The 16,929-nt window shown below is 45.4% G+C and overlaps 1 protein-coding gene across 1 annotated transcript; it reads right to left on the bottom strand.

Moving 5' to 3' along the window:
- Positions 1 to 2,763: 2,763 nt before the first annotated feature.
- On the bottom strand, positions 2,764 to 8,276 carry LOC123449465 (type I inositol polyphosphate 5-phosphatase 8-like). The gene is made up of 10 exons (XM_045126740.1): positions 8,145 to 8,276; positions 7,325 to 7,381; positions 7,116 to 7,209; positions 6,911 to 7,006; positions 6,512 to 6,626; positions 5,975 to 6,097; positions 4,873 to 5,362; positions 4,519 to 4,736; positions 4,116 to 4,430; positions 2,764 to 3,564 (listed from the first exon to the last, which is right to left on the bottom strand). The coding sequence occupies exons 2-10, from the start codon at positions 7,352 to 7,354 to the stop codon at positions 3,291 to 3,293; spliced, it is 1,755 nt and encodes a 584-aa protein (XP_044982675.1). The 5' UTR covers positions 7,355 to 7,381; positions 8,145 to 8,276; the 3' UTR covers positions 2,764 to 3,290.
- Between the last annotated feature and the right edge of the window lie 8,653 nt (positions 8,277 to 16,929).

Here is a 16,929-nt window from a genome sequence, read left to right as displayed (position 1 = left end):
ATCATCGACACGCAACTGGAGGCTTATAATGGTTGTAGTTGCCTCAGTTGCAATTCCACTGTGGACTCACAACTTGGGTTCATAGTAGTCTAGTTGCCCATGTTGCAAGTCCATACTTGACTCACAAATGTTTTTGTTGTTCTTGCCCTAGTTGCAAGTCTACCATCGACTCATAAGTTGGGGCTTTTTCGTAGTTTGTAGTTGCCTCAATTGCAAGTCCACCCTTGGCTCGTAATTGGAGTCTTTTTTGTTGTTGCAAGTCCATACTTGACCCGCAAATTGATTTTCTTTATAGTTGCAGTTGTCCTGGTTGCAACTCCATCATCGACGCACAACTAGGGGACTCGCAACTTACAAATTTGATTTTTGGCAGCTGCAGTTGCATCTGTTGCAAGTTAACCCTCGAACTCTCAACATGGGAGCTATTGTAATTGCAATTTTCCAAGTTGCAAGTTCATCTTCGACTCACAACTTTTTTATTTGCACATGCCCAGTTGCAAGTCTACACTCAACTCGCAACTGGGAGCTTTTTTGTACTTGTAGGCGCCCAGGTGCCCCACGTTTCCTAGTTTCAAGCCAGCTATCAAATCGCAACTAGGCTCTTAATTTTTTCATCCAATTGTAAACTCACTCTTGACTCGCACCTCAACATGTATTCTGTTTTTCATCCCACTTGCGGGTCTACTCTTAACTCGCAACTAGTTATGTAGTTTGTTTTATCAAGTTGAAAGTTGAACCCTAAGTCGCAACTAGGATCGTAGTGTTATAATTGTCATAGTTGCAAGTTCATCCTCGACTCGCAACTAGGTTCGTAATTATTTTAGTTGCAAGCCCATCCTCAACTCGCAACAGGAGCCTATGTTTTTATTTTTTTCATAATAGTTGCAAATCCACCCTTGGTTTGTAATTGAATGCATATTTTTTCCATCCCAGTTTAAATTCGATCCTTCACTCGTAACTAGGCTTATAGTTTCGTAGTTGTCCTCATTGGAAGTCCACCATCGACCCACAAAATGGGCTCATAGTTGTCTCGTTGCAAGTACCCCCTCGACTCGCAACTGGGCATGTGTTTTGTTTTTCATCCTTTTTACAAATTCACAGTCGACTCGTTTTATTCGTTTTACTTCGGTTTTGTTTGTTTCTTTCTCATTTTCCATTATTATTATTTTGTTTTTTATCGGATTTCAATAGTTTCCTATAGAAATTTTGGTATATATCTAATACATTTTTTAATATATTTTTAACATCTTTTAAATGCTTGATTAACATTCTTGAAATACCAGATTAACATTTTTCAGATACATGGTCATCATTTTTTTCTATATACATATAACATTTTTCCAAATGCTTGGCTAACATTTTCCTTTTTTTTAATACATGATCAACATTTTTCTCTATACACATTTAAGGATTTTCAAATACAAGCTTTAGCTTTTTCTAATACATGGTCAACAATTTTTGGAGACGCATTTAACATATTTCAAATACAAGATTAACATTTTTAATACATCAACATTTTTCTCTATACACATTTAAGGATTTTCAAATATAAGCTTTAACTTTTTCTAATACATGGTCAATAATTTTTTGAGACACATTTAACATATTTCAAATACAAGATTAACATTTTTAATACATCAACATTTTTCTCTATACACATTTAAGGATTTTCAAATACAAGCTTTAACTTTTTCTAATACATGGTCAACAATTTTTGGAGACACATTTAACATATTTGAAATACAAGATTAACATTTTTATACATCAACATTTTTCATATCCATATTTAACTTTTTTAAATGCTTGATTGACAATTTTTCCCAATTACAAGATTAGCATTCTTTAATACATGGTCAACACTTTTTATACACATTTAACATTTGTCGAACACAAAATAAATGTTGTTAATTGCACGATCAACATTTTTACTATACACATTAAATATTTTCAAATGATTGATTAATTTGTTTTGAAAAGCATGATTAACTATTTTTTCAAAAAAAAATATTAACATTTTTAAGATACATGATAAACTTTTTTCATACACATTATACTTTTTTTGTATACATGATCAACATTTTTATATAACATTTAGCATATTTCAAATGCAAAATTAACATTCTTTAAAACATTATGTAAATTGTATTTTTTGTAACATGTATGTTTAGAAATTTAAGAAATGTAAACAGAAATAAAAAATGAAAAAAAAGAGGTTGTGGTCTCCAGCACGGCTGGGCCAGCCCATCTAACGCTGCCTTTATGAGAGGCTTCCCAGACGCAACCATGTCAGCTGCAAAAAAAAGCTACAAAAAGCAAAAAAAACAAAACTAATATCATGAATCTTAGATCGTTTGATCCAACGGTATAAGATTTATACTCCGATTTGATCAGTTACTTTCCGATTGCGTGTATCTCTAATTTTATCAAAAAAAGAAACTATATCTCTCTCGATTGCGTGTATTTCTTACTTTCCGAGACCCATTGATTTAGTTTTCACTAACCAATAAATTTTTTAAGGGTAATTTTGTCCTAACACCTTTATAATTATGTGTTTTGATCACCGTGCTGAAAATTATACACCTTACATAAAGGAATGAAGGGAGTATATGACATGGCTAATGCTGGTCTGAATGAGAATTAGTAAATCCCGAAAAGATATCCTGAAAGCCGAATGTATTCAGCATGATGCGGAGGAACATGTTGAACTGGAACCCATGCGGCATTCCACAGAAATTCCGCAACAACGTCAATGCACAACCCATCTCCTTATATATAGGTATATATTTATGAACCGAAGAATATTTCGAGATCACAGTTTTTCGTTCTTTATCTACGTCTCAAAAAATAGAGAAGAGAGAGAGAGAGAGAATGCATCCCTAAGTTCCTATCCTAAACTACTCCAGGAGTACTGCAAGTTTTAGACACGAAGGGGAATTACTACTTTCTCCGTCTCAAAATAAGCATCTTAAGCTTAGTATAATTTTATATTAAAGCTAGTATAAAGTTGAGACAGTTATTTTGAGACGAAGCGGGCTACTCTACTAAAGAAGAAGAAGATTCCTCTGAAGAAGAAGAAGAAGGCATCCATTCTGAAAAGCTTGCGCGTTCCCGAGGAGAATGTTCTCCTCTCAGAGTGAAAATTGGTGCCAGCTCCGTGGCCTCGGCAGGCCGGCCGGGCTCGCCTCTGTTCCAGCGCCCGAAAGCCCGCCGGCACGCGTGCGCCCGGCCACCTTTTGAGGCCGCTGCCGTTGCTGTCGATGATGGCCACCTGTGTCTGTATGCACGACGTGTCAGAATCTGGAAGACTGGAGGCACCGGCAGTGGCGCGGCGGCGCGACCAGCATCTCCTCGGCCTCGATCACCGCGCTGCCGCTGCGCGGCTGCCGGCAGCACGCCTTGTTAGCGGTGGCCTGCTGCATGCTGCTGCCGTGGTCGTCGGCGTGGTGGTGACGCAGGCGGATGGAGAAGAGGGAGTTGACGGGGCGGTGGTCGGAGAAGCGCGACTCGCCGCGCTCGTACCACGCCTGCTCCATCCCCTCGCCCCGCCACAGGATGCGGTCGCACCTGCAACGCCACCCACATAAGTTAATCACCGGCGACAGACATGGTCGATGGAATTAGCAGGCTAGTTTAGCCAGCAGTAGATTAAATAATCAGCGATGGATGGATATCGATCGATCATGGCGGCGAGTGGCCATTTGAGTTTAATTAACTATGATCGACGTGCAGTGCATGCATAAACCTTGCATCTGCCACACTGCTACCGCTAGCTAGCTAGGTAGGTAGATTCTCTATGCTCGTGGTCACCATGGAGACTAGCTTGGCGCGACCGACAAGGACTGGTCACCATGGAGTCTACGCTACACTAGCCTCATTAGTTAATCAACCCTGAGCTAAACGCGGAGCATGCATGTGCCTAAGCTCAAATGATGCAGATGCAGTGTGCAGTGACTGGCTGAGTGCTCCGCCATGATCTTCTCATGTCTCGCCTGAGCACGCACGCACCGCGCCGTGCCATGTGAGACCTCTGAATCTCTGATTGATCTCGCATGATCCTTGTGTCAATTGTAAATTTTAACGGTGTGTGTGTGTGTGTGTGTTTAGTCAGCAATTACCATGCGGGCGTGCGCTTCTTCTTCTCCCGCGACGGCCTCCCGGCGGCGGCGGAGGAGGAGGTCAGGGCGGCCATGGCGTAGGTGTCGGACTCGGCCAGGTACTTGTACGTGGGCGGGAACCGGATCTCCCCTTCCTCCCACCCGCCGCCGAACACGCGCCCGGCCCTCTGCTCCGCGCGCAGCTGGTCCCTCTCCAGCAGCGCCCGCCACTCGTTCCGCTCCAGCAACCCCCGCGTCTCGCCGTCGCCGCCGCCGCCGCCGCCGCCGCCCGTGGACGACAGACGGTAGTTCAGGTCGCCGAGCCAGATGACCTTGCTGCCGTTCCAAAACGACAGAGTCAGAAACCAGAGCCCACCGCGTTCAAGATATCACAGGAAGACAGTGGCTCCGGTGCCGTACGTACTCGTGATCCAAGATGGTCTCCGGCGACGACGGCAGTCTGGAGAACCGGTGAGGGCGCGGGAACCTCGTGCGCTTGAGGATCTCGGCGACGTCGCAGTTCCGGCGAACCTCGTCGCCGTCCTTCTCGCCGGAGGCCAGGTGCGTGCACACGAAGCACAGGCTCGTCGACGCCGCCGCCTCGCTGCCACCTTGCAGCGTCAGGCTGATCGAGATGGACCCCTGTCACATATTATCCACAAACATTTCAGCAACAGTTCATTTGAATCAAGTGCAACAAATTAAAATGTGCCACTGTAGCAGTAATTTCTCTTACAATCTGCAAGGAATTTGCAACAGTTCTTTTAGTTGAAATTACCTTGTTTCCCATGTAGCCCATGATGCCCCTGCCAACGCAGGAGACCCTGAGGCTGGTGACACGTGGCATGACATCCGCCTGGACCCACACGCAGAGGAAGATGCCCACCATCTGCTTGCTGGCAGCCAGACGGTACCCGTGCCTCGCCCTCTCTCGCATCATCGTCGCAAACTCACCCGTCTCCTCCTCGCTGCTCGACTCTGGATTCGACGTCGAAGGCTCGCTGTCCTCGTCCTCGTCCTCCTCCTCGGGCTCTGATACTGTATCGTCCATCACCGGTATCTCCAGGAAGGTGGCCTTGGCCTTATGACCGCTTTCAGGGTTCGCATCCTCGACGGTGGCACACCGGTAACTACGATGACAATCGTTTCTTTCGTCCAAGGATGAAGGGTTCAAGGCTTCACCAATAAGGCCAAGCCACTTGGAAGCGGGGCCCCTATCCTCCGAACCGAGAACATTCCCAGCATTCAGCGGCACAATTTCCTGGAAGCTGTGACATGACAAATTAAACTTAATCAAACTTCAGAATCACTCCTATCCTATGTACTCCATCATTATGTCACCGTTCCACACGACATCATGGCTTTGTTTATGGTGATCCAGGCAGTAAATTTAGCTACATCAACATCTCTCATACCCTCCTGCCTTGCTTGGACTACATCAATAATGTTTCTTCTGGGTAGTGATGGTATAGCTAAAACCATGATTAGGTGCATAAGTCCAACACTGAAACCCATGACAAAATAGATGCATGGGTAAACTACTCAATCCTATGCAAGTACTAAGGCAAGGTATACACGACGTGCTGTCATGATTCTGGCCGGCATATGGGTTCGCACTCTACACTGAAACCCAGACAAAGTTCACTCCTACCAATCCCTTTCAGGGAGTGTTTGAAGTATTCACTCGACGGCATTCCTTCGAGTCAGTAGCAATTTCAGCTACACTTTCCAAGCAACCCAATGTGTAGAGATGACTAGTTCATTACGCTATGTTATTTTCATCAGTGATAGCTGAAGATTACATTCACCTACAAAGCTAGAGACAGAAAAGGGAGCTCAAAACATGTGTGGATCGGCACGATCGAGCGGTATGTACATACCCGAGAACATATATGTGAGGAGAGGAGGAGGCATGTTGGTCATGTTGGTCGAGGAGCCAGCCGGAGAGGTCGAGCCCTTGGTGCGGCGATCTCCCGCCCACGTTCCACGTCCCCACCAGCACCCTGTATTATACAACACACAAATACATAAAATACAGTTAATTACAGTACGGTATAAACCATCGATAAATGAATCCACATGGTTTCATCAATCATTCACTAAGCGCAACTCCATCGTCTCAGCTCAACTCCTATGGGATGCTGACTTTCTGTATATATATACATATCTATGCTAGTGGCACTTTTTTCCTCTGAAATCAGTGACAGAAAAAGATGCCCGGACTTTCAGAGAACAGCCTGTATTTTTGTTCGTTGGTATCACTAGGTTTGTAGCCTGTTCCGTAGTATGTGCATGCATGATGCACGCAGATTTATATGCGTTGACAAGTGACATGATAAGAGAAGGAAAAGTTGGAATGCAGAGACTTGGAGACGCATGCATGAGGATCAGGGTGTGTGTGTGTGTGAGTCACTGACCTGAGCTCCTTGGGAGGCCGCCACGACGAGCTCCGCCCATACCGCGGGTGGGGCGGCATCAGATTCTCGCGGCCCTCCTCCACCAACCACCCTGCTGCTGCTGCTGCTGCTGCACCTACGCGCGCACAAACAAAAATTCAGACCAACAAGATATTCAGACCACGTTCCTTCGTTCGTTCATTCGGCTGGGCGACAAAACTGCTCCATCTCGTGTGATGAAACCGTTGCTGCGATGTGTGTCTGTGCGTGTGTGTCTCATCTGATGGTTTTTTCTGGGGACAGACATGTGCAGAGCTGCTTGTTCTTGTTGTTGCTGCTGCTGTTCTTGTTGCAGCTAACAGCACCAGCAGTTGCTTGGGGTGTTGCGGTGACAGTAAAAGTTTGTTAAGCGGTGGGTACCTGACGGACCCCGGCGGCTGCCATCTCTGTCCCTGTCGGAGCAGCTCTTGCGCCTCCCCTGCTCCTGCCCTCCTCTGCCGACGCCGGACCTGTCACCTGATCGATCAAACCACACATGCGTGCAGGATTAGTTGCTGCCGCGCTGGAGATTTCTCAGCTGGAAGACTGATAAGCTGGCAATTTTTTCAGTTTCTTGATTGCTTACCGGTGCAGTCCGAATGGAAGGACGGCTCGGCGTTGCTCTTGAGGCTCAGCCACCTCCTCACCGCCGTCCTCGTCCTCCTCGGCCACGACGAAGACTGCGCAAACAAGGAAACCATCTTAAGCGTTTTTGTAAAGGAAAAAAGTCGTAGAAAATCGAAGGAGAAGGGATGATCCTGATTCCGGACTTATTCGTATTCGAACCAAACTAACCTTTGGGATTCTTGCATTGTCCGTCGTCATGATTCGATCCGTCGAACAATCGTCAATCTGTAAAGAGATGATATATGTGTGATGAGGGACTGACTAGTACTCCAGGACGGAATCGAATATGTATACAGCAGCTCTGGTTGATGAGGCTCTTTGATTAGGTGTAAAGAATGTCGCGCAAAAAGTGATAAATCTCAAGCAGCAGCAGCAGCAGCAGCAGTACTGATTACTGATCTATTAAAAATGTAGCCATGTAGGGGGGTGAGGGAGGGAGGTGCTAGTAATTAAACTACTCCTATGTACTAGTACAACACTAAACTAAACTAAAATTAGTAGATTAACAGCTGCTCAGCTGGAGGAGGAAGAGTAAAGTAAACGAGGCTCGAGCTGCAGAGCGGACCGGGGAAGAAGAAAGAATAAAGCGAAACCATCCAAGTGGAGGGACGGTGCCAATCTGCTAGCTGCTGCTACCAAATAAACTAACCATGTTTGGTCGATCTGGTTCAGAAATCATCACGCAAGCAAGAATATGAAGCACATGCATCTGCGGCATGGATCGTTATGCCACCGGTATGCACGCATTGATCCCCAAAAATCCAAACGGCAGAAAGCAGGGATGCAAGAACCGAAAACCCACTAATCTCCACTCTCTGCGCGCGGCAACGCATGCACGATCCTAAATTGGTTAGAGCATCTCATGGCCCTGTGGTCAGGTACGGGGAAGAAGAAAGCTGCCAAAATGTTGGTGAAGGCAGAGCAGGGCGAATGAAGCTATGCAAGAAATCGATGGGGGGATCGAAGGGGGGCCTTACGGAGCGGTTACCTTGACTTGGTGGAGCAATCTGCGGCGGGAGGGGAAGGAAGGGAATGGAGTTGACGTGCGGCGCGCGGGCGAGGGAGAGGGAGAGGTGGGCGGTTTGCTGGGTATAAAATAACGGAACCGCCGGGAGGAGGAAGAAGCATGGGGCTGGTGGTGGTGCCGCTGCCTGCTCTGCATTTATAGGTGCGCGCTGCCATGTGGGCCACCGGGTTGAAAACCGCTGGTCGTCGCGCCCTGCAGCGTCTCTGCTTGTGGGACAACAATATTTTGACAACTCAGGTGTTTCTTTGTACTGTACACTAATATAAGAGCGTTTAGATAATTAGTTTACGGAGAGAGTAGAAAAAAAAGGAAAATCGTTCCAAGAAGAAATACAATCTCTGAATTATTCATTTTGTCTTTACCTCCTTGTCTCCTCGAGGGCATCTATAGCCGGACCCCTCAAATCCGTCTTAAACGGACGGGGCAGGCCACCTGGACACTGATCGGTAATGAAAAGCTGACCCGGCCGGACATCTCAAACAGGCCTCAAATGTTTGGACTGAGCGACACCCTTGGTATCCAGGGCAAATATTAGGCGGAGCATCGACCCCATATATATTTGTCCCCATCCGCTCACCGGACCAAACCTTAGCCACTTCATCCTACTCCCCTTCACTCCCGTCCGCCACTGAAGCTCACCTCCGACGATCTTCGGCCTTCTCCGGCATGGCGAACAGCAGATCCAAGTCCTTCACCTCCAGATCCGTCGACCACGAGCTCATCCCACGCGGCCCCAAGAAGGAGATGGCTGCCCGGCTTGCACTCCACAGCTCTCGGGAGGCGGCTGCCCTTCGGCAGCGCGGGGACTCGCAACACCTGGAATCCAGTGGGACGGCCTCACCGGAGGCGGCGCGGTCCGTCTGGCGTCCGAACGTCGTGGCGGACGCACAACCCCTCCGTTGGCGCGCCGAGGATGCACCTTGGGTGTCCTCGGGCGGTAACATGGCGCGGCGTGCCTGTCGTGCGAGGCAGCGGGCACGGGAGGCGGCAGAGGCCCTAGCGGCGGTTGACGTTGGAGAGGCGGAGTCGCACACTCAGACGCCACGTATAATGCACGGGTGCGGGCGCCGCAACCGTATCGATCGTGGTCGAAATTGTCTCCTTCGATGAAATATCCATCATCGACGTAACATTCACCGGCACCGTACATGTCATGGGCTTCGACGAGGAAGGGTAGGGCATGGGAGTCGGCGGGAGCTCGACTCCCGTGAGCCGGCTAGTGTAACATGCCATACTCTACCTTGCCGACGACCAGACTGACACTGCGAGGGCGCAGCCGGCCGTCGGACATGGATACGGTGGAGCCGCACGAGCTCCGCTTAATATTAGATTTACGTTGCATGTAATAATAGGGATTTAAGGTTTTTAATTCAAAATGTCCGGTTGTACAATGCATAAGAAATGACTAGTCAGTGTCCGCAAACACGCACGGACGCATCCACTAACGTTTGAGCTTACAAGTTGCGTTTGTAGCTGCTCTGACCATATCTACTTTGCATGGTCAATATCACGGTAGTAAAAAATCTTCTGAACTTTCTTTTAGCATAATGTATCCACCGGCCGTGGAGCATAGCTCGAGGTCGTCTTGGCGGAGCAAAAAATGTTTAAACCCGGGAGATTTGACAAAATAGCGGACAGAAATTTGTCGATGTAGACGAGGAAACGCCGACGACTGTGACCGTCCCGAATAAAAAAAAAGATCAATAAGGACTTGTAGAAAATCTGGAAACCATTTTTTTTTTACGATAATGCATTACTTATGACGTTTGAAATGTTCCTTTTGTTTGTACCTTCTGTTTTTGAAGGGAAAACTTATCTACTCACTATCAATCACGACAGTACAACAAACTTCTGAATAATAAAAATTACATTCAGATCAACAATTTATCTAGCGATGACTATAAACACAGAAGTGAGCTGAAGGCGCGTCGTCGTCCTCATTCCATCCTCATCAGAGTCGGGTAATATTTGTTGTAGTAGATAGTCAAAAATTCATCGTGATAAGGTTTCATAGAACCAACGCACAAAGCAACAACCATCACTGATTAAGTGGTGCGTAGATCAGAAGAAACTAATCAGAAGACACATTGACATAGGTAAATGAAGAATGAATCCGAGTGGATCCACCAAACACAACCACGGATCGAATAATGCGAGAACCCTCGAAGATACACCTTTACACGCTCCCTGACGATGCTAGACGCACCATCGGGACAGGGGCTAGGCGAAGAAAACCTTATTCCATGTTCAAGAAGCCGCCATCGTCTTGTCTTCTCGAACATGACATAAACCCTAACAAACAAAATTTGAAGAAACATATAAAAACAGAACCCACCCATCGACAATGGCTGGGATCTACCACGCCCCATGGTCCTAAGACCACATGAGATGAAGCAGACGACGAGGTCGCCGTCGGGAGACAGAAACCCTAGATGTATGTTATTCGGAGGAGAAGCGAAAGGGTAAGTTGTAGAGGCCCGTTTTGTTTGTACTTACTTGTGCACTTAACCGACTTTGCCAAGGTAATAATTCGATCGTTCGTTTGACAATATGATTTGTCTCCAGCATGGCCGGAGTTGAGAAGTTATAACTTATAGAACCACATGCAGAAAAGATACGAAAAATGCTTAGGACATCTCCAACACCGACTTTCAAATCACTTGCATACATCCGGATCATATGGTTCAGACGTATTTGGACATCTAACAGGGTCCTGTATCGGTCCGTCGACCGGTGTGCACACAATTTTTTTCCACAAATTGCAAACAAAGTGGGGCGAGGGGGAGTGGGGGGGGGGAGGGGGGATATGCGGAGTCCGGACATCCGCAACTCGCACTGACGTGCCCGTTCGCCTTTTGCAATGGTGCCGTCCACCAAGGACACATCCGTAGCCATGTATATCCGCCCCTGCCAACAACATCCGTGCTCGACGCCACGCCAAGTATATATTCGGTCAAATGCTAATGAACCTATTTTCGAACTACGTGTCATTTTTTAGACTACAAAAAATGGCACGATACTCAACCATAGAGGATGAATTATTGTGTGATGCATGATTGGTCGTGTCCGCACAAATCGTAGGCCAAAGTAGAAATGAGATCTTTTGGCAACACGCGCATGTTTTGTGTCATGTGCAAAAATACAGTACGTCCTACGACATGCACATCATCCAACAATGCAATCTGAAGTCGTTACCGTACGAGTGATACACCATCCAGACCACCATCACCAAGTTTTATGATGCAATTGCTCAGCTAGAGGCAAGATGAAAATTGGGAGCAGCAGCGATGGAGATCGTAAGTTTTGCTTTTTCTTGCTCAACTTATTGATTGAACCATTCATTCACTTAATATTGCTCTACACATTGTGTAGCCCGTACGTGATGCCATGATGTACCAAAGGATAAAGGGACGGTCATTAACGTACATACAGTGTTGGATGAAGCTGAAGGGGGCAATATGTGTGGGCCGGCATGAACCGTTCATGAAAAGCTTATTGAACATCCGATTAATCTCGTTGAATTCATACTATATTATACTAGACTTATTTGCATGCTATTTATAGATAATTCCAAATGCATGCAGATAGTGTTGGAATGCCGGCTCGCGCATCCATATTCTCACACTAGTTTTCCTATCTGCGGACGGATGCTTGAGGATATCTTTAGTTTGGTGTTGGAGACGTCCTTATTAGAACCACTGAGCTCTTGACACGGAACACGCTGCCGATAGTATTGCTTAGTTTTCTGGAGGTGTTGTGGAGGTCGATCGGTGGTGCCTTGGGTTGTTATCGACTCAACGCTTTTGAGTTTCTTTTCTGGCAACAGAGCCTAGGGGCCCTACGCGTACGTGAACTATATGCATTCACTCCCGGCCGTGTCACATGCACACGTAGGCATGCAGAGCGTTGACTGGTCGGCAGTCCATCTTGGAAGGGTTAGAGCATCTATCCCCACCCACACACCTCAAATGACCTTATAGATGTAGTAACATATATGTCTTCGTTTATTGCTTTGTAGTGTCATTTTGCATTAGAAAACGCTATGTTAGAGCTTCTACAGTCGGACCTCTCATATTAGGAGGACGGACGCAGAGACCACTAACCGGATTGGAGGAAGAAGGAAAAAAGCTGAACCAATCGGACCCCTCAAAACCTCCTTAAATGTCCGGATTGTCTGACAACCCTCATATTCATCTTATATATGAGATGAGTATAAGAAATGCCTGACATGTCTGGTCAATGGTCCTACATCCGTCACATAGGATTGGACCCATCACAGAGCATTTTTTTTCTTCTTTTTTTATTATTTCTTTTCTCTCTCTCTCCTTCTACATTAGTTACATGCATTTGACCGGACATATAAGGTAAAAAAATAAGGATATGGCTGCATGAACGAAAAAGTAGGGAGTTAAAGTGGACACATGTCCGCGGACATTTGGGACGTTAAATTTGGTCAGTCCTACCGTAGATGCTGTTATGATAACGTATTATGTTACTCTACTTGACTCTCTTCTCATTATTTTATTTTATGTAACATCTATGTTATTATTTATGTTATTCTCATTATGATCAGTCTTACAGATAAAAGAAAATTGGAAAGGAGGTGGCGTGCTGAACTGCTGACTCAACTTCCAGTGCAGCCACCGTGGCATACATACAAAGATCAGTGAGTTGAGCTAAACTCTGACTAATTAGTGGCTCGGCGAAAGCTAATCGCCTGGCTGCATAAGTATATGTCACTTGGTGCGTCATGCACTGCCTACTTGCATTGGCTAGTAGCTTAGCAGCGACGTGCTCCGTGATAAATTTGTTAACCGTACCAGTACAACCTACATAGCCGTCCCCTAATACAATAGCAATACACTCTCGTATATATTTGAATAAATATTTAGCTTTTTTTCCGAGTAAAACTTGTATTACTCGCATCACAGAAAATTACAATCAATGTTGTTCAGCTCAATAGCTTCAGGTGGTCCTGACCCGGTCATAGTCCTACCTTCTAAACGTGCAAATTTCACCAAAGAATTATTAACTTTATTTTGAGACCGACTAATGTGAGTAATACTAGTTCTTCGAAGACTCAAAAGATACTTTATCTTCTTCAACAAGGAAGAGTACATTGATCTATCAACGTCGCTGGTGGCTTGAATCATCTTTACTGCTACTGAAGAATCCATTTCAATTGCGGCTGGCAAATCCATGTGTGACAAGGCTAGAGAGAGTCCTTTCATACACGCATCAAGTTTCTCGCTTCCAATGCGTCCCGGCAAGAGAAAAGTTGCCTGCACGAAGAGAAAATGATCGTTCCCGACCTAGTTCTATCATCCGGAGAGAAAGAACAGTCGTAATTCACAGACCATCCTTGCAATGGAAGATACCATCTCAAGGGCACAACAGGAGACTTAATTTTAAGTGGCTTGGAAAGAGTATGTACGTACGGGGGCTGTCGCTGACTTACCTGTGCATGGATCATCAAAGGGTTCATGTGTGATGCACAACAACGAATTAAAGTAACTGCATAAGAATCTCTTCGACACATCAACCAGGGGCGGATCTTTGTTATGCACTAATTAATTTGTAATATGCCAGCACCTCCACATTGTCATCAGCAGCATGTAACGTTCAACTTGAAGGAGAGAATCAAGAGTATTCAGCAGCCATTCCTTACCTTAATGTGTAATGGATTTTAGATCAGACATGCGCCATACTTCTGACATTGTACACCATAGTTCTACAGCTCTCGGACACATGCAAAACTGATGAAAATTGTCTTCTATACCTTTATTAAATATTGGGCATGTAGCTGAAGTTTCCAACCCTCGTTTATGTCTGTTTTCCCATGTAGGCAGGGAATTGGTCGCACATCGCATGCAAAATTACACACTGTGGGGGGCACATCATAAGACCAAATAAGATTCCATACTTTCCTACTACCATCAGGTAATGAACTCGATGCACCATCTGTTTCTCCAGCAACAAGCTTCAGCGCAAAGTTATATGCACTTTTGACTAAGAAACAACCATGTATACCCGGTCCCCTAGCCAATATATCATCCTCAAGTCGCGGCGAAGCTTGGATTTTAAGTATTTCCACGACATCACAGGGTAAAAAGTAGGTCTATAGAACCTGAACATTCCAGGAACCATTTGTATTCAAGAACTCTGCAACGAAACGAATCCTACATCTCCCTTGCGAAGAAACTAGCTTGTAAGAAAATGATCTAGGACTCCAATTGTCTCTCTACACCCAAATACTTTGTCCATTACCCACCCTCCATATCAACCCTTTTTCAGCAAGTGACATATAGCAGTCCAACTGACTTGATAGAGGATCTTCGAATAGATCTGAGCGAAAACCTTGCGCTCAGCTAGATGCCAAGGCCGGCGATAGCGGCACTATTATGTGTTTCTCTCTTCTTGAAGACATCGCCGTGGAGAAGTTCCAAACCTCTATCTGACACCTTCGGGAGAAACCCTAGATCAGTAGATCGGATGACGGTGGCGCTCTTGCGTAGTTTTCTCCTTGGGGCGTCAGTCTTGGAGGTGTGCATGGGTCGAGGGACCAGAGGACACCATCTTTGGTGGAGCGGTGTTCCATCTTACGTACCAACGACTATGGATCTCGACATCGGGGTGCAGTGGAGTCTCGCCTTTTGATCTGTGTGGACAGACTCACGTAGGAGGATGGCACTATCTGGTGTCATGGTGGCGTTGATGGCAGACCTGACAAGGTCGTGGCATCAGTATCTTCTCTTGAGGATGGATCGGTGGTAGACGGGGCCGGCGGCCTCTGAGAGTGCGTCAGACTGGTGTGTGCTCCAGACCAGGTATATGACTTGGACGGGTCCTCCGATTTTAGATGTTAGGCTTAGGTGCGAGGTCTGTTTGGTATTAGGCTCGAACTATCGGCACCCCTTCATCAATTGGATAGAAGTAGCGACAAATGTTGTCAAGATGGTGGCTTCAGACTTACTGATGTACTACTTTGTAAGATCTTTGTGAATAATTAATAAAATGACTGTATGCATCGTCCAGATGCAGAAGTCGGGGGTCTTCGTACTTTTCTAAAAAAAGAGGCATTGCTCGAGAAAACATTATCTTCTATCTTACCATTTGGATAATAACAAGACTTCAAAAGACGGGCACAAAGACTGTCCGGTTGAAACCTAGTCCACCCTTACACTTAGGTTGTTGCAAACGCTCCCAAGCTTTCCAATGAACTTTACATTTGCCCTTCTCAGAACCCTAGTAAAAAAATTCGAAGCATCGTCGTCAAGTCATCGCACACTGAGAACGGGATCTGGATCAACTACCGCCACTTCCGGTAATACGGACGTGATATGGCTCAAATGTGACGGATGAGATGGTCAAGTTTCGTATGGTGGAATCAACACACTAGAGTTTAAGTCTTAGACTTAACACTGATGTCTGCGTTTTCCTGGGTTATTTTTTGGACTTTATGGCAACTCCATTATTTTCAAAATATTGTGGCGGTCCAATATCTCAAAGATGCAAATATGGATACGGTCCGTGTATGTGTTCATAGGAGTGAGCATAAATGTAGGTTACCATGTTACTACTGTAGTAAAAACAGTGTTAAGTAGCGAAGTTAGCTTCCTCGTGGCCAACACACCGGGTTTCAAGTTCTGGAGTCTCACATTTGTGTGGATTTATTTCAGACTTTCCGACGATGTTTGTTCGGTGGGAGGATGCGCAAGACATCTATGATGATTTCGTTAATCTCAAGATGCAATGGTGGCACAGTATCTCACAGGAGCTCATAAGGATATTATTTACGTGTGTGTGCGTTTATATGAATGAGTGTAAGGATGCATATGTGACCACCTCTTATTGTACTGTCTAAAAAAACAGGTTACGAGACTAGCTAGGTGCACCCGTGCAAGTTGTGCGTTGTCTTTTGAGAGAAGACCACCGGTACAAGTTGCAAGTAAAACAGAAAAAATGAATCTAGAAAGGATCGTTATCCTTTGGTAATCATGTCAGGCGCTTTCGCCTGGTTCACTTTTGTACCTTTGTTAACGTACGTACACGCTTAGCGCATGGGAGATTGGGAGCTAGTACTACTAGCCTCTTCTTCTTGAGCCTTCGTTCTAAAAAAATACAGTACTGGCGTGCACGTACGGCCTCCCGGGCAACCAAGTAAACTTGGATATCGATGGATTTGAGATCAGAATACATCATCCTTCCAAAATCACTTTTGCTTTGATACACCCTCTTCTCAATTCCAAAATCACTTTTGCTTTGATACACCCTCTTCTCAACAAAACATAGAAGGAAAAACGTATACCCACTTATATTGTGTATTATTATACATTACAGACAAACATACGTATACCCACCTCGTATTGCATATGTACGGCGGTCTGTAGAGTACAATATAAGGTGGGTATATGTTCTTCTTTATACGTTTTATGGAGGAGGTTGTACCGAAGCATACCTCTTCCAAAATATCAATAATAATTAGAGCACACCAACGTTGTCATAGTCATTCACATGCAGAAAACACACAAGGCTATAACCTTTTTACATGAGGTATGACCTACTGTACAAGAGTGTCGTGTTTGCTACTACTTTCTCCGTTCGTAAATATAAATCTTTTAAGAGATTTCATTAGGAGTCTACATCCGAAGTAACATAAATATATTCATATTCTTAAATATGTGTATGTACATTCATGTATGGTTTACTAGTGAAACCTTTAGAAAGATTTATATTCCTCCCTTCC

This window comes from Hordeum vulgare, chromosome 1H, assembly GCF_904849725.1.
Source record: "Hordeum vulgare subsp. vulgare chromosome 1H, MorexV3_pseudomolecules_assembly, whole genome shotgun sequence".
Taxonomy (NCBI): domain Eukaryota; kingdom Viridiplantae; phylum Streptophyta; class Magnoliopsida; order Poales; family Poaceae; genus Hordeum; species Hordeum vulgare.
Note: the sequence above shows the minus strand (reverse complement) of the source record. Positions and strands in the feature narration are given on the sequence as shown.

Bases quoted from the DNA above. Each gene is read 5' to 3' on its own strand.
- LOC123449465 (XM_045126740.1), bottom strand. From the start codon at position 7,354: ATGACGACGGACAATGCAAGAATCCCAAAG. The intron at 7,210-7,324 runs GTTAGTTTGGTT...TTGTTTGCGCAG, and splicing joins ACAATGCAAGAATCCCAAAG to TCTTCGTCGTGGCCGAGGAG. The intron at 4,431-4,518 runs GTACGTACGGCA...TTGGAACGGCAG, and splicing joins GAGACCATCTTGGATCACGA to CAAGGTCATCTGGCTCGGCG.